Genomic DNA, 23,614 nt, shown 5'->3' on the forward strand with positions numbered 1-23,614 from the left:
AAACACGAGTCGCGTAAAAAGTGTTGTTCAGCTTTTATTGCAGTGTTGTCTTTAAATAGCAGTGATAATAATCTTCAAACAAATGCCTGTGCCATTGTTCTGAGCACAAGGGAACTACGAGAAAATTAGTAAACACAAACATCACACAAAATGAAGAACGTTACATCAAATCGCACGACACGGACTGAAAAAAACGAGGGGAGAAACGACTTACAAAAGCATGTTAAGGGTATCATCTTGCTTTAAAACTGCCAATTTCATTTAGCATCAGCAATTAAAATAACCCATTGCTGTTAAAAATGTTTTTATCAACTGTAGCTAAACTGACTCGCATCATATACCCAATATTGCAAAGTTTAGACCTATTCTGTGCAAATATATTGTGTTGTTTGGGCATTTACACATATGCACAAAGACGATTTTTTTTTCCTTTCAAATCACCCTGTTGCACTAGAAGATATTTGAATATGTACAATATATACAGACATGCACGTGTCATAATTGCATACCACCATGTAGTGCATGGTTTTGCTTGTGCTTGCAGTAAAAAATCATTTCACATATTGAGACTTAAACCAGAGAGCCATAGTCTCTTAAGATCAAGACCCCATTTTACATTAAGCATACAAATTTGGCATAAAGTATTCCATCTTAAAACTAGCAACGGATCTTGATATACATGTTGCATGTTTAAAATAAAATCTAATGCAGTCCCTGCAATGACTCAAACTATCGCTTCAGAACTGGGCAGCAGTCTCTTTGCATCGTCTAGTTTGATTTCTGAAGCAACGATTACTCTGTTTTTTTCTTTAACTAATACACCGAAATACATTTTTGAAGACACTTTAAATATTCTCCACAGAAGTCACCAGATCAGAAGGCAGTTAATCTCACTTATTACTTAGTGAGATTATTACTTACTTATCCCATAGTATTACAATTTAAAAGCTTTGATCCTGTGGTATTGCCCTAAGTGGACTGCAAAGTATGATTAAATAGAACAAGAGTTCTAGAAGTGGCGCTAAGTCACTTTTTAAGTGGGGTAAGAAAAGGGGAAAAAAAACAAAAACAACAACAACAACAACAAGAAAAGAAAAAAAAAAAAAACAGGTTCACAACACTCTGAAGATACAAATTAGTCAAACAGCATTAATTAAAATAGATACAGAAACCAAGCTCTTTTCTTTTTTTAAACCTAAAGCAAGTCCTTGGTGATGGTTTATTTTGATGTCAAAATATGCTGAATTTAAGGAATTTATACTTATATGTCTTTACATTTATTTGTGCCATCAAAGAGCCACAAGTTCCTTCCTTTGGGTGTTCTACTTTCTCAGCTGTCTTTCCCCCTCCCCAAGGATCAAGAAATGTTGCTTCGTCTATCATGTCCACGCAGGTTGTGGAATAGGAAGGATTCTAAACGATGTCCAGTGTTAGGGGGGAACCCACCTCCCCCCCCAAAAAACAACCCATTGATTTTGAATGGATTAACACACAGAACAGGGTGCAGTCACATCCCACATCTGGTCCCCCGTCAGCTACGTAGCAAACTGCTGATAAAATGCCAGCTTGACCCGCTCGATGTGGTGGCACAGCTTGATGGCCGGTCCCAGCTTCAGGTCCATACACTCTTGCACTGTCGGGAGGTTCAGCAGCAGCAGCGCCTGTCCATCAATCTCCTGCCGACACACGAGTTCATGTGAGATGCATTCTCTATATAGCTTGTTTTTGGCTTAACACACAAGAAATGTTAAAATGTTTCCATTTCTAACCATGGATACAGTACAAGTGTATAATGCACTTATTGCACTGAAGTAGAGTGAGCTCTTATCCCGAGTGGCCACGGCCATTAAGTCTGAGTATTTCATACCTGATCCAAGAAAATCCTCGCAAGAGGCGCACAGTCAGTGGTCCTGATAAAGCGAACCACATCAGTAACGCTCCACTCCAGGGGGCTGGTATCCAAACACAGTTTCTGAGGAGGCTCAGCTTTTGGCGTCTACAAACACACAGACAGTGTGAGTCAGACAGACTGAGATTTCCCTGCCAAAGAGGAAAGGCTCGCAGCTCATTTTAACCCTTGCAATTGATGCTGAGACCAGTACCAGACCTAAACATTTCATTAAATAAATAATAGCTGTGTAAAAGCAGTAAAAGGTCACAGTCAAACAGCCATTGGAGACATTTTTGTTTCTTTCAAGCAGCATAATGGGACAGAGCGTAATGCGGTAGAAACACCTTTTAAAATGTTACTAAAATGGCAATGTTAGAAAGCACAAGGCATTTATTTAGAGTGCAACTGGAGGGGCAGAGCGCAGAACAAGTGGAAAATCTTTGTGAACCTGCTGAGTATTAATTACAGATACACTGCTTGGAAACATAATTAGAAATATTGCAAAGCTCCTCTCTGTAATTTTCATCACCTTTGGTGAAGGGGGGTGGTTCTCATCATCAGAGAACGAGGGGGAGCGGGGTTTCCGGCGTCTGCGTGTCGGCCTGGGAGTCGCTGGCGGGGAAGGGGACGGTGTGGTGGGCTGAGATTTCCCGACTGACTGCTCGGAATCGTCCTGGAGATCGTCCTGCATCTCAGAGCCAGAGTCTTCACTCAGAGAGTCATCCTCATCTAAATCTTCCTCCTCCCCACTGCCCTGTGAGCAAAAGGATGACAAGCAGTCATTTCACACAGTTCGTTTAACGTAAAGCTTAATGCAGAAGTAACATGAGTTCTGGGGTACCTGTGGAGAGCCGGCAGGTGTGTTGTCAACGGAAGCTGATGAGCGTCTCTTTTTATGGACAAAGAGCTGCTTCCTCCTCTTCCTCCTCCGCCCCCTTCTTTTCACTCCAGCATCCAGATTAGTTTGGCCTCCAGGTGGACGACCAACACGTTTACTCTTCTTCTTTCCATAGTAATATGCTGATGGTAAAACAACAACCCTGTGGTGTCATTATCATGTTGCATCTGGCATGTCTTATAGACTTGAATACACCATTGAAACGGATGGATATTAATCTGACTCTAATGTTTGTATTCTTAAACGCTCTCTGTAAGAAAAGCACTGATAAACAGACTGTTCAGTAGGTCTGAATGAGATGAAAAAAGAGAAAGCATAATCATTTGTCTGTTGCTATTGAATTGCATCAGTTAACCACAACACTGTGATGCAGCTGCAGTAAACATATCAGCAAATCTGTGGCTTTGTGCTAAGAAAAAAAAAAAGAAAGAGAAGTTTTACACAAGATCAAAGAGGCCAACCCTGACACCGATACCGATTTTCTACCAACTCTGTGTGCTCACTAAATATACGCTAAGCCAAAAGGTTATTGCCAAAAAAAAAAAAAAAAAAAATTCACATTCAAGGCAGTGTTTACATACGCACGGATCGCTTCTATTCACGAGCTTCACAAATGAACTGATGGTGAGTAAGCTTTGGGCAAAATGAGAACAAGTTATGGAGCCATGAGAGCGCCATAAAAAAAGAAAATTGGAAAAGAATTTTTTTTTTTTTTTTTAAAAATTACAAAGTGTAGATTATATATATATATATATATATATATATATATATATATATACACACACACACTTTGTAATTTTTTCATTTTTTTTCTTTCACAAAAATGTATAAATATAAAAATATATAACTTCATTAAAATCTCTAAATACTTACATTTCCATTTACAAGTTTTTATATTAAAAAAAACGAACAAAACACATCTGCAAAAACAAACTGCCCCAAAAGATGGCAGACAAAAGAGGAGGAGACATGCACTGACCAGAACACACAATAATATTATTTTGGAGTGCAAAACCTCTTTAGTAGACAACTATGGAGCTCCACACATAACAAACAGATAATGAAAGTAACATTAATCCTATCACATTTAATACATGCGTTCTGAGACTTCTACAATTTTCAAAACATTAGAAATTTCTAGCAATTATTTCATGGTTGGGGCTTTAAAGGTTTACACATGCCACCACAATGCTGAGCATGTATTACAAATACTGGTTGGAAATGTTAGACATTCCGTATCACGTCTGCAATGACATTCCTTTTCCTGACTCAAACGCCACTGTATTCACAGTCTTTCAAATGCCAAATGCTGTCAGTTACAGAAATACGTTCTACTGGACTTCCACTGTATCACTGCATGATCTGAGTCTTTTATTAGCCGGGTAACGTCCAGATTGCACATATACTTTCTAATTCAATTAGAAATCTGTTGAGTTTTCTAATTGCATCTCAAAGTGTTTATAACAGCTGATCAACAAATACAAAGATTTCTAAGATATTATACATGAATATCAGAGGTTGTTTATATTGCCTCTCTAGCTATATAAACAAACACTTCAGATGAAATGAGAAATAATTTTAAGTCTCAATGACCTGTTTGCCACCTACTGTATTTGGTCTTGGTAAGGACAGAGCAGTTCTCTGAGCAGTGCTCCAGAACCATGCGAGGTCCAAACAGGTTCGGGCAGCACTCTAACTTAATGCAGGTTTTTCTGCAGAAGTCTGCCACACGGTCTGCAGTACGGACTATTTCCACGGTGGCCCGGTAGCTCTTTCCCTTGTACCTGATGTTTAAAGAAAAGCAATGGTAAATGTGACTAATTTTCCACAAAGTGCTGGGCTGTAAAAAAAATTTTCAGTTACTCAAAACCAAAACGATATGTAATCTAACAAGATCTCTCCTTACAGAAACCTAGATGCTATCATCTTATTCACCACTTTACTGAAGTATTAGTGGGTTGCCCCTGATTCCGGTGTGAATACACCCATGTCTGTACCTATTAGTGCTTTAAGTACACTTTTAAACCAGCTTGTTCTGTCAAAAATGCCAGCTGGAAGCACTTGTTCTATTCCTACAGGTTCTTCAGAAGAACTGAGTATTTTGCGTGAAGAATTAAATGACGCGTCTCCTCACTTTGCTTTGAGTGTCTCTCCATGGCCCTGCCAGCGGCTCTCCTGGTCCAGCTGCAGCTCTCTCAGCACACGGCTGGGCTTGTAGGCTGAGTTTATCAGCAGAGTCAATACCTGGAGACGAGATGAAAACGATGAAAAGAATGAGTTATTTTATACTTTAGTAGCACTATGTGTTTTCTCTTAACATCAAAAATCCCTAATCAGCCTGAAACAAGATTTTTGCTGTACAGTATAACATTGTGTTGTTAACTAATAGGCATAATTTCACTAGTTTCTGAGGAAACAACGAGCTGAACAATTTCAGAACCTGGGTCTAGCTGTGCTATACAGTGCTTTGGGTGAAATCCTAACTTGATCATACTCACAGTGACAAAGCTGCCACCTTTAATTTGGCATTTACATTTGCAGTGTTCAGTATGACAGTTTAGGACATTGCTAACACTGACTAATTTGCACAAAAGAAAGATGTAACACAGAACAATGGCTACTGCACACGTTTTGAAGGACTCTATTTCTGGAAGTGAATTCCTTATTCATTTTCTCCAATAAACAACAAAAAAAAAAAATCCTTGTACCAAGAGTTTCAAGCCTTGAACCAATCCAACCAGCTACGAGGTGAAACATGACAATAAGAATAAAAAAATTAAATAAAAATAGAAAAGAGGCCAGGCACAAGACTGTGTAGATAATTACCTTTACTGGTGAAAGAATTACTAATCCCATAACCCACTGAAAATCCCAGATTCCACAGCAAATTACTTCCTGACCCTTGAGTGCTAAGTGTCCATTTTTTATATGGCTGGAGATTTAGTAGTCTGTGTTGTGTATATGTAGTAAAGTACAGCATAGTTGCATGGTTATTGGTAGAGTGATTTATTCCTGACTGTAATCGCCGCTCTCACAGTTTACAGTTCACCTCTTTGAGCACGAGGACGCAGTTTCCAGGGCCGATGAACTGAGGCAGCTCAGCGATGCGTCCCTTGTTAAGGTAGGGCCCTGAGAAACAGCGGTGGTTGAAGTAGATCTTGGGACAGCAGTATTTCCCGTTGCCCTGCCCTGCACACGTTCACACAAGGACATATATATGATGGAACCACCTCAGTAGATAACCAGCAGACCGAACATAATATATAGGGTCTTAAAAACTGATCAGACAAACTGACCTGTCTCCGACTGGTTTGCTATCTGCTGCTTGACAGTGTCAGGTGATGAAGACTTGGGGGGAGTTCTGCTGTAAAAGGATGAAAATTAAATGAGATGTTGAAAGGCTGTTGAGCTTAGTCCACTTTACCACCAATCACACACCCCACCCCTCCTCTCATACTTACTGTTTCTCTGGCTGCACCACAGCAATCTTCTTTTCTTTCTCAACTGAAAAACAAGGAGAGATTAACGTGTGCCTGGATGCACTGATTTTCATTGCTATTTATTCCAACGTCAGGATAAAATGAAGATCATATTTTGTTTCTATTTGTGTTCTTAGTAACAGGCTTATTCAAGCTGCTGGGTAACCACACTACCATGAAACTCTACAATGATGAGTCATGTTGTATACCTGAGGGCTTAATAGGGTAGACAAGTGGATAGCCATTTGTCTCACACCAGCTGACAGGAAATATATCGAGTGAGTCCACATGAACTATCAGCTCTGGCATGGGCTGCTTTAGACCTGCAAGAATACAGACATGGGCGCGCACACACACACACACACACACACACACACACACACACACACACACACACACACACACACACACACACACACACACACACACACACACACACACACACACACACACACACACACACACACACACACACACACACACACACACACACACACACACACACACACACACACACACTCTTTAAACTCTTTAAAGAAATCCCTTCCAATGTCAAAAAAATAAAAATCAGACATGAAACTGCTTCTTTTAAAATTAAAGATTATTTTCAAAATAGAAGAATAGAATAGAATAGAATAGAATAGAATAGAATAGGCTTTTGTTGTCATTGCACATGTACAACTAAAGTGTGGGTGCTCCACACCAACTGTACATGGAATAAAAATATAAATAGTAGGACAACAAAAATAAATAATAGACAAGAGGAGTACATACAAAACAGGAGGAAGGCACACAATAGAAATGCACAAATGAACTTTGCCCTCTGCGTAATTAGCTGCAAATTTGTTTTTTGCTGCCATTCAAATACTATGTCAGCATTTTCTTCTTAAAACAGCAGAAAAAAAACTGTGCACATTGTAATTGTTCATTTGAATCCATCTACTAAAGTTTCAGTAGTCATCTCACCTTCAAGGCTCAGCCAAATGTATTGCCCTTTGACCCGGGTGACTGTGGCCACGTGAATGTTCTCAGGTGACAGTGGGTTGACAGCCTCTAGTTTCATGGCCTCTTTGAAGCTGTGCTCACACTGCTCCTGGGAGGTAAACAGAGAGAGCTGTTTCACGGTGAGGGAGGATGGCTGATGGTTAGTTTTTGTGAAATTTGTCCATTAGGAAAACAACATGCTGAGTCTCCCGTAAAAAGCAAGAGAAGTCACAGTGGGTCACCTGCTCTACAAGCCCATTACACAGTCGGGATACATTTCATCACTGGTATCCGATTATGCCGTCAGTCACATGGCTAAACTGAAAAGTGTAATTTCTTATATTTGGTCATTTATGACAGGCAAAAGGGGAAAAAACAGAATAAGCAATGACACAATCAATGAAAACCAATATTTGCACTATTTGTTATCTTTGTTATCTTCGCTTCCTGCAGTCTCTCTCAAAACTATATCAGAAAAATGTTTTATTGAACTATTTTCTCCCCATTCCTCAAATTTTTAACTTAGCCTAGTTTTTAGATGCACCATCATGTGTATAAACAACATTATTTTATTTAAACTCAATTCATATAAAAAACTAACAAACAAACAAATAACCCTCAATTCAGAAGCATGAATAAATAGTGAGACCCAAGTTTTTCTTTTTTCTTTTAATCATTATTTTTCTGGTCAGTAATCTGCAAGACAGATGGTTAAAAAAGAAAAGAAAAGAAAAAAGGTTTACTCACAGTTGGGAAGCAATGTTGAGGAGCGGCTTCAGCTTCACACTGTTTCAGGTAGTCTGCCCAGTCAAAGTCTGGACCCTGGTATCCTGTGCATGATACAATAAACACCAGCAAGGCAATTTAGAGAGAAAGCAAGACAGCACAAGCAATCTCACCACTGTTATCATGAACTGTCTGATTTCAAGTTGTCAAAAAGTGATAAGTGACAGAACAAACCTGGTGGGGGGCTGAGTGGGAGCCCGTTTTTGAGGCTCCACTGAGCAGGGAAGATCCCCGGACTGTCTCTGTGACACAGGAAGGATCGCCCAGCACTCTCTGACTCCTCAATATCACAAAGGTTTTCCATTGTCACCAGGAAGTACTGCTCATCATACACCTGGAATATACAACACCGGACCCAGAGACTGTCAGATGTTTTATCTTGTAGTCACACTGAGCTGGTTGAGTTTTTAGCAATTTAGCATTTCTAATATGATCTATTGTTTCAGGCATATGTAAGCATGTTGGATAAACATTTTTTAACTGAATAAAGACAGCACAGCATGGACACTCTGTGTGCTTTGTGAGGTTCCCCCAAAGTCCTCTGGTTTACATGTCCTTCCCTCTGCTTATATTATTTTATGCCAGTGGGCTTATTTTAAAAAACCCAAAAAACCAAGCAGAAACACTCCGATTTTTAGCTCGTCGCCTTGAAACAGTCAACAGCATGATTGCTTGGGGGGGATGAACCGGATCCTGTTGTATTTCAACTTTTCATTAACTACACTACTGTTAACTAAATAAAGGGGTAAATCAACTGGATTCCAAGTGTCAGAAGACTCTCACACACACACAAAAAAAAAACCCCTAGAAATGTTGCTGCTGTTTGTCTGACCAGACTTCGTCAGACATCAATTTCCTACAAAGGGGAGCTGTGTGGCTTGTTAAATTGCAGCTCTGCACTGGGGCTGCTGTCTGCAACATCCTGCATTTATAAAGTGCAAAGAAATTATGCACAGTTCGTTGGCTTGTGAGCGATGTTACAGCTGCTATGATGGGCTGATAGAGCAGAGCAGCCACACGTCTGTGTAAAAAGATCAACCTTTTCACAAGTTAGAACCTGCTGCCCAAGATGCTGCAGAACACGTTGCAGTGATGAGCCACTTTCACATATAATTTAAACACTGGAACTCGATCTGATAAAATTTAAGTTACTTTCTTCCCTGTACGCAGGTTTGCAGAGGTGAGTAAACGAGGGGCCATTAGCTGTGCTTTGCAGAAAAGCAGGGAAAGCCCATCATCAAAGCAGACCATTTTCTTAGGAATCTACTGTAGAGAAATATTTAGCATTTTTTAAATGACAGCATTTTGTGCTGTTAAAATTTGAGATTATTTCACATACAAATACTAAAGTAAAATGGCATCGCTGCCCAACTCAAGCTAACTACAAGAAAGCTTTCATTCTGGCATATGAAACTGTGTTGTTACATTTGGCTGCATCCCCGGTGTCTGAAGAGGAAAGACTGAGAATAGTGCAATAATAATAATAATAATGATAATAATAATAATAGTGTATTGAATTGTTTTCACACTCTGCACATATAACAATAAAAAGATAAAAGCAGTGCTGAGCTGATGAAAAAATGATTGATTATTGATTGTGTTACATATATTGTTGTAACATATAAAGAAAATAATGATTAAGAATAGTACATAGTTTAAAGCTTTTTCTATTTCCTGCTCTGAAATAGAAAGTGGATGGCAAGCCAATAACTCGCTGTAAGTTGAGTTTCACTGCAGTATGATAGCAAATAAATTCTCAGTAAACAGGAGCAAAACTGAGCACAGAAGACACAGATTTAATGGGAAATTCCGTTACCCTGGTGACAGTTGCAGGCCTGATGGAAATGGGAGCAGCAGGGTCAACAGCTTCTAGTTTCATCCCTTCTTTGAAACAATGAGCAGAGATGGCAGGTTGATCCTGAGACAAACAAACACTTGTATGAAGAGCCATTTCCAAAAGCCTTGGTATTAAAAATCTTTCAGCACCCGATTTGGAGAATGTCACTTTCAGTTAAGCATAAATATCAAATGTTAACTCGTGAATAAACAGAGGAATGTTCTGGTCGGGAAGAACAAATAAAGAGCGCAGTTGACCGTACTTTAGTTAACTCTGCAGTCAGAGCTTCATCCTGAGGCAGGTCACTGATCCTCTGTCTCACGTCCTCCCACTCTTCCTCCGTCCGCAGACCTAACAGATCTGAAACAAAGACCAAATAACTGTTAAAGATAACTGTGGTAATGTTTGATTACCAAGGGCATGCTTTTGAATTTGACTAAATAAACACAAAGTATAAAGCAGTACTTGGTAAAACACAGCCTGTATGTCAGCTTGGTCTGTAGCTGGACCTTTAAAAAGTTGCTCCCAGTTAATTAAACAAGGGAAGGAAAAAAAAAAAAATCAATGTCGCTCTCCACAATGTTGCAACCACAAAACAGAAACTTCTTATCACAGGATATTGGACTCCAGACAGAAATTAAATGGCTGAAATCAAATTACTGCTTTTGAAAAAAAATACAATAAAAACATCTTACGAAGAAGAAAAAGTAATCTAAAAAGATCTAATTAACTCCTTTTACTAACATTATCCTGTATTTGAGCTATAAAAAGGGTGGTATTAAAATAAATGAAGACTTTTGGTGGTACAAGAAGACAGATCAGTAAGGATAGAGCTACAGCCTCCAGTGCCAACAAACTGTATCCACTTCAAAAGTATTAACAGTGATCTATCAAATCCTGCATGGAAAATTAATTTCAAGGTCTAGCAGGAAGTACTGAGAAGTTTTGTTGCTGGGCCAGTATATAGAAAAATAATAGAATTACACTTGATAATTAAAATGCATTCATATGGATCGTCCACCTGTCCTTTCTTCTAAACTGTCACTAATGCATGCAATGGCACTTTGCTCAGAAACCTAGAGATGAAAAAGAAAGGAACTTCCTTTACTTCTGGAAATAAAACCTGACCCATGTCGATGCCACTGACCTGAAGGAGGCCTGAGGGTGCAGCCGTGCTCTTTGGCCCAGCCAGGTGGGTGTAGGCGTGGGTGGAGATAAAAGAGCCAGAGAGTTGCGGGTGTGTCTGGGAGACCCTCTGTGCCTATAAGCCGCAGTTTCAACCTTCCTCCGACATTTTCCTCCACCTCAGCAGCCCAGGCCAGCCCCGGGTCAACGCTATCCTGGAGCTCCACGTAGCAGCCCGCACACAGGAGCTCCACTGGGTCTCTGCCACGCTGGGGCTGGAAGGGGGCCAGGAGTGGTAAATGGAAAGCCCATAGCACACTAACACAAACATACATGAACACACGCCTAGACAAGGAGAGGAATTTGCAGTGGAGAGAATGCACTGCATGGCTAAGTGGCAGAACTGAAGCACGGTGACTGAAAGCTAACTAATGGATGTGAAGAATTTCACAGGCTGCTCCTACAGTGTATTTGCTTCCAGCAGCACATCGTTCATGGTGTAAACAAAAGCTCAGAGCCTTGTGTTTTGTATACTTCAGACTTCAGCAGATAAAATCTTATTTAGTTCAAGCTGAGATGTATTCTAATGTTGATTTTTTTATTATGGCTCTTACAGATATAAATCTAAACTTAAAATACAGATAGGAAAATACAAATAACTAAGTAGCAACAGTGATGAATGCAATATCATTAAAATTTAAAGCAATTCATCTCTAACAACTGCCTTATTTCTGTGCCCGTTTCCTATCATAAACACTCAAAATATTCAGAGATACTATATTGTGAATACAGGCCCCAAAAGTAGAAAATCAATGCAGCAATCTGATACTGAGAGTTCACAAAGACGCAAAAGGATAGAGGAAGATCAGGGGGAAAATTAGTGGAACACATTTCCACAGTAATCAGAAGTTACAGAATAAGCCAAGAACCACTTGTACAAAAAGAACTTTAAAAGAAGACTTGGCACAGAGTTTTTGAGTAAAAATGAGATGCTCTGCAACAGCTCAGACAGTGTGAAGGACGCTGTGCTAATGTCAGCTTTTATGGATACCAGCCAAGAAAAAAAAAAATTTCCCTGCTTGCTCTTTGGCACAAAATTAAAAGATTAAACTGTGCTAAAGTGCATAAAAAAGCCTTATTAATAATAGAAGCGCATTCTTTGATCAGATGAGACACAAGATAAATTTGTTCAGATGGTTTCCAGCATGGCTGGCATGATCCTGGTCAAGAGTACCCCAGTGAAACCAAAGTTTGAAGCAAGGGAGGTGAGAGTGTGATATGGGGCTGCATGAGGCAAAGTCTGTTTGGGATGACATTTATAGATGAATGCCTGTGGATACACTGAAACACTAGTTGATAGGTTTTACATAATATTTGCAGGAGAGACATTTTCTAGCTTGACAACAATCAAAGGCAAACTGGCCAAAATGTAACAAATAAAATAATCACAGAAAGAGTTGACAGAAGAGGAAAATGTGGATGTCACAAAGGTAGCAGTGAAACTCTGCGAGCAAAGCCCAGCTAAAAAAAAAAAGTCTCTGAAGGATGGCATTTCTCCACAAAAACTGGAATTGTCCATGTTGAGGGAGTCTGGCATCAGAAATGAAGACAAAAAAGCTAAGAAGTGGGAAAAAAAAAGAAAAAGGAAGAAACACTGACTTCTGCTGCTTTAAATTCCTTCTGCTGGGCCTGAATTTTAATATAGCAAATCTAATTTGTTACTTCGTAATATGGAATAAGCTCTAATATTACCCCATTACTTTCAAAGGTAAGTCAAATATTGAGAGAGGATCTCCTCTCGGCTGCTCCCTTTAGGGGTTGTCATAGCTGATCACCTGCCTCCATCTCTCCACATCCCTGGCAGCTCTATCTTCAAGATCCCTTCCCTAATATATCCACAATTCCTCAACTGCCTGTCTAATGTGAGAGGATGCAACTTGTAATTATCTGACATTTAAGTGATAAGACACATGGGAGTGCACAGTGTGTGCCGTAAATTTGCCCTGATAGAAGAGACTGTTGTTGGCACGAGTGGGTACCGAAATGCCAAAAGCTAACGCCCCACCCTGGGTGTGAGTAGCCTTTTGGAAGGACAGCTGCTTCCTTCCCCTGCCTTACCAATTCCAGCAGGCTGGCAGGCGCGCTGCACTCCTCAGCCAAGGCCTTTTCCAGCAAAGCCTCCCAGTCCTGATGCTTCTCACGCACACCTGAGGTGGATGATTCACACACACCATTTAGTTTATTAACCAAAAAAGCTGGTGGTCTTTAGCATTACACACATCCCAATTCTAATTTTTCCCCACACAGCTGCTTTGAAGCATCACATCAATTATAAAACAAAAAAAAAAATACTAGAGGGATCATATACTGAAGGTGAGATGTTATCTTATCAAACTTTCATCTGTGTCATCTACCACATCCCATAATGGCAAATCAAGTATTTTGTTTTGTTATGTTTTCTGTTTATACACACAAGTATCAAGGTTTTTTTAAAAAAAACAAAAAACAAAAAAACAAACCATCTCCATTAATGTAAAAAAATGCACAAGAAAAAAGTTCATTTCCTTCAGTGTTTCGCCTACCCATTTTGTGGGAAATCTATTTTTCATGAAGCGAGAACGTCAGAAGGGAAACCCCAGTGTTTCACCTGTGGGCAACTGTGCCAGCAGCACATCAGGGGAACAGAAATATTCATTACTTAAATCTAACTGATGAACAAAAGTCCAATTACCTAGTTGAGTTCCAACATTAAATTACATTTTGGCATGAAAGAACCCCCCCCCCCCCCCCCCCCCCCTCCCAAAATCTTGCATTGTCTCTGCAGAGCTCTCTCCATTTAAAAGACAGAAAGGTTACTTGACTGTGATTTATGAGATCAGTCAGCTCTAACTATGCGTCCCACAATTCAAAAATCACGATGCCAACCCCAGCAGTGCCTCACCTTCAGGGGGCCTCATTGTCTTGTCGTGCTGCCAGCTCCAACCCAAAGGGTGGAGGTCTGCCGTCATGATGTCACACCAGAAGTCTGCACGGCGGTCATCCTGGTATCCCTCGTAACGTAAAAGCAGCAGCTGTCCACATGTGGTGATGATGTTTGCCACCCAGTAAGGGCTGTCAGCCTCAGAGCGCACACATACCTCCAGCTTCATGCCTGGAGTCAGCCCTGTCTGCAGGCCCTGGTCCACCTGAGGGGAGAACGGAAAACAGGAGATCAAATCAACATAAGAGAAAATACTTTTATTCTATTGGTTTTCATCCTAAATAAATCTACCTACCAGCTTTCAGCTTAAGTAACATGGGTTAAAACACTAGTTTTATGAGAGAACACAAGGACTCTCCAATTGTTTGCTACAAGTAACGTATCCAGAGAACACAGGGTTGGGTTAGGTTTCTTTAAAATGAGCACAAAGCACATGGAAATATTTAGTCATATAATCCACTGGATTGCAAAGAACATGTGGTCAGATTTCTTTGGATTACTTCAAAACCTGACCCACAGTTTTCCTCAACATCTCCAGACCTTTTCAATGCATTTTGCATATTACAGCTGGTCAAATCAAAACGACCTCAGAAAAAAGGCGCTGCAGTATGGACTGCCCGTATGTGAGGCACATGTTTGTAATTAGTTAATAGAATTAACAAGAGTTACTATGAAAAATGGTTTAATTTTCACTCAAATTTATTTGCTTTGGTTATCTGACAACAGAATAACTTAAGTTGCGCCTATACAGGAAGTAACTTGTAACAATGTAACAGCTAGAGCCAACTTTACACTAGTGGGGAAAGAAAAAAAAATGGTGACAGTGGTGACTCTGTTGTTACTACAAAAAGAACATTCAGACATGGTGCTGACTGCTTGTTTTCCTCATTCTATGCCATCTAGCACATTAATGAAAACACCATATGGGCATGCTAATAAGTTTAAAAACTTCAATTTAAATTTTAATATGAAGTTTGACCCCACCAGTCTCTCTGAAGACTTTACACAGAAGCTATGTAATTCATCATAAATAGCTAGCACAAGCTTATCCAGAAATGTGTGTAAGCTGTCAAGGTTGTCGACACCCACATGTTTGAAGCTGTGATGGGGCACAGCCACGGCTTCAGTCTCCTCCAGGTAATCATCCCAGTTAAAATCAGGAGCATCCTGAGCAGAGTCTCCATCTGGAATGCAAACGCATTTTTCTTCATGAACCTGCTTTCCAGCATTTTGTCCTACACAGGAATGCACAAATATCCACGGGTCACTTGCAGTTTTATATATATTTTTGGTTTTTTCATATTTATTTTGAGCACAGTCCTTGTAGCTAACCATTTCTTGTAGGAATGTTTTTTGTTGTTTATTGAGTCACTTAACAGCAAGCATTAAATATAACAACTGGAACTCAAGGGATGAAGTAGTGCTGTGTCTACGTACTAGCAAGGAACCAATTTAAATGGGGCCTTTGTTACTAGTAGCCTGTTGCAAAAATGCATACAGGAAAGGAGGTCCAACAGTGAATGTCTGCATCCATCTGTAAAACATGATGGAGGTTCTGTCATAGTGTGGGACTGCATTTCAACCACTGGTGTTGGGCAACTATCAAAATTGTTGAAAAACCTTTTACTGGCAAAAGTTTCATTTTTCAGCAATGACAAAGATCCCAAACACACTGCCAGTGCAGTAAACTGGATAGCACCTGGGCAGAAAAACCATATCAGTCATGGATTGGCCCGGACCTCAGCGTGGGATCATCATGAAAGATTAAACGTCAGCCAACATCCAAAGAGCTTTGAATCCCCTTCAAGAAGCACAGTCATTAAAGCTTTTGTATTTTCTAACTAGTTTCTGTTTCTATTTCGTTTTGACTTTCTGTTTTCAATTCAGTTCAAGTACGTTTCCAGAGTGGGCTTGGTTGTGTCACTTAGTTTTTATTGCTGGAAAATTATCGGTTTGCTGTTTCATTTTCATTAGTTTCAGTGTTTTGATGTATTATGTATGGAAGGCACATGTCAGGCATAAGTAAAATCAAAAAATAATACAGAACTTTTTAAAAGCAATTGACTCGCAGACAAGTCTCAATAAACATTTCCATGACAAATATCGCCTACTGACAAAGACTAAAACTAAGGATATTTCTATATTTGAATTTGAATTTAGTTTGTTTTCCAAATTCACACAATTGGTTCGGTTAATTTTCTGTTCTACAAATGTCCATTTTTTTTAGTTAATTAAAATGTGCCCCTTTTCCACCTCTAATATTTCCTCATATACTATATTTACATTAATTTTTGTTCATGTTTAAATGAATCACTGCATCTATTAACACTTATCTAGCTCAATATAAAGCAATGAGGGGTCACTCCAGACTTTTGTGTAGCCAAACTGTTATTTTAAATTTCAATGATGGTTTTGAATTTCATAATCAAAACCTCCCTAAACTTTTTGCCTTTCACACATTTGTTCACAGAATTGTTCTTACCAGACACCAGTGTCTCCTGGCTCATGCTGGTGCCCTCGCGGCTAACTAGGACTCCAAAACTCTGGCAGAAGAGAGAAGGAAACACAGAAATGAAAACAGTGCACTCATCCAGGCTCCTAATAGTCATCTGTGGCACACCACTATTATGCCTATACCTTTATTTTAACACCATCCATATTATTATAATATATAAACATCGGTATCAGTTAACAGCATGTAAGCCACTCGCCATAGAGAATAGAAAGCATCACAATGGCAGGCAGAGTAACCTGCATTACTGGGTCAAACAGCAGACATAAGACAAAGAAAATTCAACAGCATTAATTTGCAAACTGTGCTTCAAAACAAAAAAAATGAATTTGCATTCGTTTGAATCCCTGAGCCATTCGAAAATCAAGGACTGCTGCCTCTTGATAATAAGGCTGCCAGTGTCTTTAGAGAAGATCTAACATTAATATTCAAAGTGCTTCTATCTGGTCCCGGACTTACCATCTAAGTAACGCACCAGATGGTACGATAGCTGGAAAATATATGTAGCTATGCTAATCTCATCCAACCTCACCTCTCTACTTGTGAAACTCATTTGGGTTCTTCTTTTTAAAACCACAGTCATATGCCTTTTCCTGCCCAATGTGAAAACACAAACGCATGAATGCGGACTCGCACGTCAATCTCGGACACATGAAACCCAACCCAGGGCATTGTGAGAGCCAGATGAAATAAGTTAATACAACAAGAGAAGTGGCATGAATGAGAAAGAGCGGAGCGCTGGGCGTGACGATGGTGGAGAGCACGCTGTATGGGATGCTGAGTAGAGCTTGTCTGTCACTGCAGCTCCATTCAAGGCGCCCTGTCAGCCCGTCTTTGTCACATCTGATGTCTCTATTAAAACCAAGGCCGCCATCAGAAGCCACCCCCTCCCGACCGCCGGACTACCACTGCGACCCCCGTGCTCCGCCGGGACCAGTGCCGCCTTTCACCCGCGACCCTGTCCCTTACTCGCTCTGCCTTTATCCCCCTCCCTCCAACACATACACAAACACGCAGCAGAGGACCTCATTGTCCTGGGGGGGCCAGGGGGTTGCACACTCCTTACACCAGAGTGGAAAAAGAGCAGTAGAGATAGGAGCAGAGCTACAGGCCTTTAGTAAAAAAGCTATATTCCAAGGGGTCCTAGGGGCCTCATTCTAAACTGATATCTCTTTTTTTATTCTGTACTTAATTAAAATTAACATTTTGATACAACAGATAAAGAAAAACAGAACCCTAAAAAGGGTCTCACAAACTCAAACAATGATAATGCATTATGTCCATTACCATCCATAATGGCATCACACAAAAGTAGCACCCACTTTATGTAAACAGTCTATTTTTCTCCTTTTCTTGAGAAACCTGCATCTCTAGTGCACCCTTTCCATCACAAAGATTTCTATGTCCATCCAGTGCTTAGGGACTGGAGCCACAGATTTCTTTGTATTTCTTTGTAACCAGAAATAAGCACAATTTTACACAGATCCCAGGCTGTTCTAACAACTACGCTTTCACTTATTACACAGAAACACTGTCAGACCTGTGACTCATTAGACACTTCATATCCAAATATCTTTTAGACCGCTTTATTTTTCCTTTAATTATTGTTATTTTTTTTAAATATCAGAATTTTTGGATTCTGATACTCACAAAGCTAAGGGAATGATTGACATTCTTGTGGCTGCAGCATTTCTGCAATAAAGAAATTACGTTTTTCTCAGTTTCTTCAAGTGATTAATGATGTGTGCTCAACAATGAGTCCTCCTGTGAGGAGTCTGCTGGCGCTTCTTTTCCTCATTTTGCTTAAACACATGAGGTATTTTCCCTTTCTGCTTCTGAACACCCTGTCATAGTTTGAAAGCTGTTTTCTTGATGACTTTTACACCCTTCAGTCAAACAGCGAGTGCAGCGCTCTTCTCAGATCTGTCTTATTTTATTGTTCATATATGAAGCAGTCTGTGTTTTCTAATTGAAATTCTCTCTTCGATTGCTTTATAATTTTCCCTCCAAGCACGCAAGCACAATACCTTGATAATTTTGTTCACACATGGAAGATTTTCAGGTAACATTGACGTTCTGACGACGTGAGTTTGCATCAAAAGTTCCTCATGCTTTCTGGTCCCTTAGAGGAGAAAATTTTTAATAGCACTCACTCAGAATCCTAACCCTGATTATGCAAATACGTACCACTAATTATACCCTAAAAGCCACAGGAACTATTTTGTTCTAAAACTGTTCAATGTAATGACTTGAAAATTTAAATTTTCAATGTAACCATGTTTTACCACTTTTTTTCACATTATAGCCATTTTGCTCAAACTGCAGTTAAAAGTCAGCCTGACAGGATTAAAGCTCACCTTGGCTGTTTTCATGGCTTTATTCGCTAGCACCTGAAGACACGATATATTTTAAAGTGTTGTCACATCAATTGCTAAAATATTTTGCAAACTAAGGGCTATGGTTTTTCTAAGAACCGCTACTCTGTACTGTAGTCTGAACAACTTCCCAATTACATTCTTGGCACAACTTGTTTCCTTTAGCCCCTAACGCTGCTGAGATTTGTGAGGTTTCTATATTGCCTTTCCTATCTTTCCATCTCGTTTGCTAGAAATAGAAGCATCTACATGGAATCTTACTTGAGCTGTGTAAAAATACACCCACAAGCAAGGCAGAGACATCCAAATTCATGTCATTCCCATTCTCTTTTGTGCCTACATGAAAGACCCAAACCTAAATACAGTAATGTCTAGTGGTGATTTTAAAAGCATCATAGGGAATGCAGTGAAGGAGACGTATGGATGTTTTTCTTGAGACCACTAGTTTTAAATTATACTGTATATAATTATGTAGATCTTGTATTTTATGGTACTTGTTGCTTCTTTTTTTTTTTTTTTTTGATATTTTGGAGTTTGTATGGCTGCTACCTTGGCCAGATTTGGTCTCAATGGGATTTTCAGATTAAATAAATACATTTGACAAAAATCAAACATAAAATGGAATCATGCTTTCTCGAACAAATAGGAGGACGTCAGCATTTGAGAATCACTATGAGTGGAACATGGATACGTTTCCCATGCAGTTGGTTATTTCACAGGGAATTGTTTGAGTCCATGAGGTGCAGCACTTTTGCTGTGTAACTGCCACAGCAGACAGGAAGAAAAGCAACTTCCCCTGTTTCATATAAAGTAAAGTGGTCTGTGTGGACCAAAGCTCTGCCTCAATCTTTCTACACCCAAGACTCTGACTGAACCTGAAAGAGAAAGAGCCAAATGCACACACACCCACAACTGACATCCACACTACATCCTCTTTACAAGCACTCACCGAATCATACTCTCATCAGCACTTAGCATGCCACTGAGCATTCTCAATAATGCCTTTCAGGGCCTCTGACATCTCGGGGAGGGAAACGCCAACCAACTAAATAAGTCTTTACACATTGTGTGGCTTTTCTAGAACACAATCTGCTTTCGATACAATTAAATTAGTCACTTCCCCAAGCACTATTAAATGCCATCCACCAGTGACTGAAAATGTATTTCTACAGTTAGCAGCCCACACTCTGACCTTCACAAAACCTAAAACGTATCTGTTGCATTTGGTATAAATTTACACCTGTAATGCTATCAAATCTTTCATGGTTTCTTGCAAACCAAACAGAGTTCTGTTGGTGGTGTTCAAAACAATGAAATGTGACAAATAAAAAAATAATAATAATAAAAATACCCAGCAACAAAGCCATCTGGAAACTGTGACAGCCCACCATGCTCTAAATAACCCAATGTGTAAATAGGAGCATTTTATGTGGTAAAAAAAAAATAAACTGTGTACAATGAAATATGAGGTTATGTTAAATGCCAGGAGGTGTTGCAGTAGAATAATTTCACATCACAAACAGAATGATCCTCTATTGAGTCTACAGAGGCAGAACTGTCTGACTGATACCTCTTGGTTCATGACATGAAAGCCACACGGTTTATAGGTCAATAATAATAGCACAATAGGAAAGCAAGAATAGTTTTGGTTTTAGGCGAAACCCCCTTTAAAGGGCTAGCATATAAGGTTGAAACTCTATGTCATTCTTGATAACGCATCTTAAAACGATACCATAAAATTCACAACAGCAGCCTTTTTGGTTGTTCCTCAGACACCACCTCCCATCACCAAACACACACCTCTCACCCTCCGAGGAGATTTAAATAACTTCAGACACCCTGACATCTTCAATGTGGAGGTAATGGTTCTAAACAAAAGCCCAACAAATAAAGTTGGCCTGCTCCCGTAAATCACTGCGACATCCCAGCGAAACCTGCGACAACTTCACATCCAAAGAAGAAGAAAAATAAAGAAGAAGAAAAAGAAGAAGGGGGAGGAGGCTAAAAATGGAAAAGACCAATTTCCTCAATACAGCACGCTTAAATAACACCTATTTCCTTCAGGTGCTCCATTTAGTTTCAGTAAAGGCTGCTCGTTGCACAGTGGCACGTCAAGCCGAGCAAGCACTGCCAGCCAGCGGATCACTCAAGTTGCACAATAGGGAAGTTAAGGGGGCTGATGAATAATAGGGTGCATTAAGTGAACGGTGAATCTGACGGGGAAACGCGGACATTTCGAGCATCATCTCGTTTATCCGCGTTAAAAAGCTGGAGGAATTAAAAAAAGAGAGAGAAAGAGGGATTTGGGGGGGCAGTTAGTTTATGCAGCCTGCTTGGTGGTAACAACACAAATCGGATGAGGTCGTGCAACCTTCATTATGCAAGACTTAAACGGTACAAATATACGGAGTTCCACGGGGGCACATCTGTGGACACTTCCACACGGTCCTTGAACTGTAACTAGCTTAAGATTGCGCCGCTTTTTCCGACTAACCGCAGCATTCAGAGAGGGAGAGAGAGATGGGCCATCAACGCAATGGCTTTGCAGAGAGAGAGAGAGAGACTACAGCGCCAACGGTCTAACTTTCACACTGAGCGGAACATGACACAGACAGCCGGAGAAATGTGCTCAATTTCCGTGTAATAAATTAAAAAACACGAGGGTAAGCGTGTAACGGCCGTGTGGGACTCCTCGGACACATGGTTTAAAACCGCCTGTGTCCGAGTCAAGTTACTGAACGTCACGGCTTGAGCAATAAGAGCAGGCTGACGAGCAATAAGGGCGCTTACACTCGACCGAACCCGACTCATCTTTTTGAGAGACGGGAAAAAAGGCGAATGCGCCACCCCAGCACAAAACATCGCTAGGAATTTGTGCGCAACAACACGTACCAAGTGAATATTTAGTCGCAAAATCGGCCCCTTACCGCTAAGTAGTTTTTCCAAGTCGCTTTTTAGATGCCGTTCCTCTCCGCCTGCTTGCTCTCAGCAGCGTTAGCGTAGCGCGAATAAAAAGCCGAAGCCCCGGTGGGACGTTTCACAATAAAACCGCCTTCACGAGCCACTGCTTTACAGCCGTTGCCCGAGCAACGAGCGGGGCTTTTGCTGTGACGAGGATTAATCCGCAGATACTTCCGGCTTTGCTTCGGCAGCGTGCCGTTAGCTTAACGCAGTTCTCGTTCACGACCTCATTCCAATATGGCACGAGCGGCCACTGCGCATGTTCTGCCGCCTATATGCCTCTGAGCCTGGCTACATCACACTGACTTCCATCTTCACACACACAATAAAAATGACACACAACAGGAGTGAAGACTCAAATCTATAACACAAAAATAAAAGAAAAAAAAAGCTAAATGTTTGCCGTGTTCGTGCAGAAGGGGAGGGCCAGCTTCACCAGCCGTTAAATGGCTTCTTTTATACCCAGCGGAATCAACACTTAGTTAATGGCTGAGCCGGAATTAATTGCACGTATAATCGACACAATTTCGATAAGTGGAATAGGCTTCTTTTTCTGCTACAAAAGAAAAGCAATCCATTCTGTATTGAAGTAGGCTATCGGCTGTGTTATTGAAGATGACCTCGAGTTGGTTTATTTCCATTCACTGTTATATCTGTTAAGTAAATAAAATAAGCTCACAGACAATGCCTGACATACGTCCCGTACTTTTAAAATGGACAATCACACTGAAGGATACAATTCTACGCGTCTTTACTCAAGCTGCGCAAGGATGCAAAGCCGTTTTTTTGTGGGGGGGTTTTTGGTTCTTTTTTGTTCGGGGGGAGAGGGCGGGAGAAACTGCTGGAAATATGCGCTGACACTGAGTGCGGCGCACAAAGTCTACCTATTTTGTGCAAGAAAGGCGCTTTCCTTATGAAACAAGTGTACACCTCGCTTCGATAAACCTGTCTTCAGCTCTTCAAGCCTCACCCGGTATCTAAAACACATTTTGCCGCTCACTTGGAACATATAAAGGCAACTGCCTCATATAATCCCCCACAATAGACCAGCCTTACGGATGCCTACAAATATTTTTAAAAGCGTTTATTTTTTCTTTTTCAGGTGGAAATAATACAGTAAATGTTGGCCACAGAGAGGCGATCGGATCTTGCACAAACAGTCGAAACAATCGCAGAGCCGTGAATAAATTTAAGTGACAGGGACTGGGGGAGGGGGGCACGCATTTATTTTCAAAATTTATCTGGTGATTTTTATTCCAGTGTGGAGCTGCCTTGCACTAAAAGCTTTCGACTAGACGAGAAGGAATTTGGGTTTCCCCAAATAAATCTGCTGCTGAATGAGAAAGTATTTGTTAACCGTGCCGCATTTTTCAATTTATCTTTTTGATCGTGTTATTTTTAATTTGTCATTTGGGTTGGGTCGTTTTTTCTTTTTAAAATGGCCTGCAACTTTAACGCTGCATTAGGCTTAAGGCTGTTTGCATAGAGAGGCAAATCTCCGAACAAGTTGAACACGTTTGCCTCCCAGTGCAGCTTTCAGTTTCCTGTCTCTTGTTTGCTATTTGTCCACAGTCTGCACTAAGACTTAAAACACCGAAATGCGTCGGGGCGGGGTGGGGGACAGAGGACGAGGACAGGTCATAAAAAGGCGAGCGCGTTGCATGAACGTTTCCTCGCCTTTTTTTTTCACCCCCTAAGGCACGTTAAGCTGCAATAAAAACACCTGATCGCTAGGTGGCGGTAAATTACCACTGGTCTTTTCCTAACACAATGCCAGTAGTACAGA

General features: G+C 40.4%; 1 protein-coding gene across 6 annotated transcripts; it reads right to left on the minus strand.

The window, feature by feature from the left end:
- Nucleotides 1-16: 16 nt before the first annotated feature.
- On the minus strand, nucleotides 17-21,929 carry sfmbt1 (Scm like with four mbt domains 1). 6 transcript variants are annotated; one of them, XM_087840595.1, is made up of 21 exons: nucleotides 21,795-21,929; nucleotides 16,463-16,523; nucleotides 15,070-15,164; nucleotides 13,942-14,185; nucleotides 13,119-13,207; nucleotides 11,023-11,275; nucleotides 10,138-10,235; nucleotides 9,855-9,956; nucleotides 8,213-8,372; nucleotides 8,000-8,082; nucleotides 7,235-7,361; nucleotides 6,478-6,591; nucleotides 6,251-6,293; nucleotides 6,086-6,153; nucleotides 5,839-5,978; nucleotides 4,924-5,033; nucleotides 4,398-4,573; nucleotides 2,733-2,911; nucleotides 2,421-2,645; nucleotides 1,868-1,996; nucleotides 17-1,676 (listed from the first exon to the last, which is right to left on the minus strand). In XM_087840595.1, the coding sequence occupies exons 2-21, from the start codon at nucleotides 16,485-16,487 to the stop codon at nucleotides 1,536-1,538; spliced, it is 2,601 nt and encodes an 866-aa protein (XP_087696721.1). In that variant the 5' UTR covers nucleotides 16,488-16,523; nucleotides 21,795-21,929; the 3' UTR covers nucleotides 17-1,535. The 6 variants fall into 6 exon arrangements, with proteins under 6 accessions (XP_087696721.1, XP_087696720.1, XP_087696719.1 ...); XM_087840594.1 differs by having other exon boundaries at nucleotides 4,383-4,573; nucleotides 7,235-7,382; XM_087840593.1 differs by having other exon boundaries at nucleotides 15,070-15,215.
- Nucleotides 21,930-23,614: the final 1,685 nt, after the last annotated feature.

The sequence above is a fragment of the Neolamprologus brichardi genome, chromosome 5 (assembly GCF_056152115.1).
Source record: "Neolamprologus brichardi isolate AB-2024 chromosome 5, ASM5615211v1, whole genome shotgun sequence".
Classification (NCBI taxonomy): domain Eukaryota; kingdom Metazoa; phylum Chordata; class Actinopteri; order Cichliformes; family Cichlidae; genus Neolamprologus; species Neolamprologus brichardi.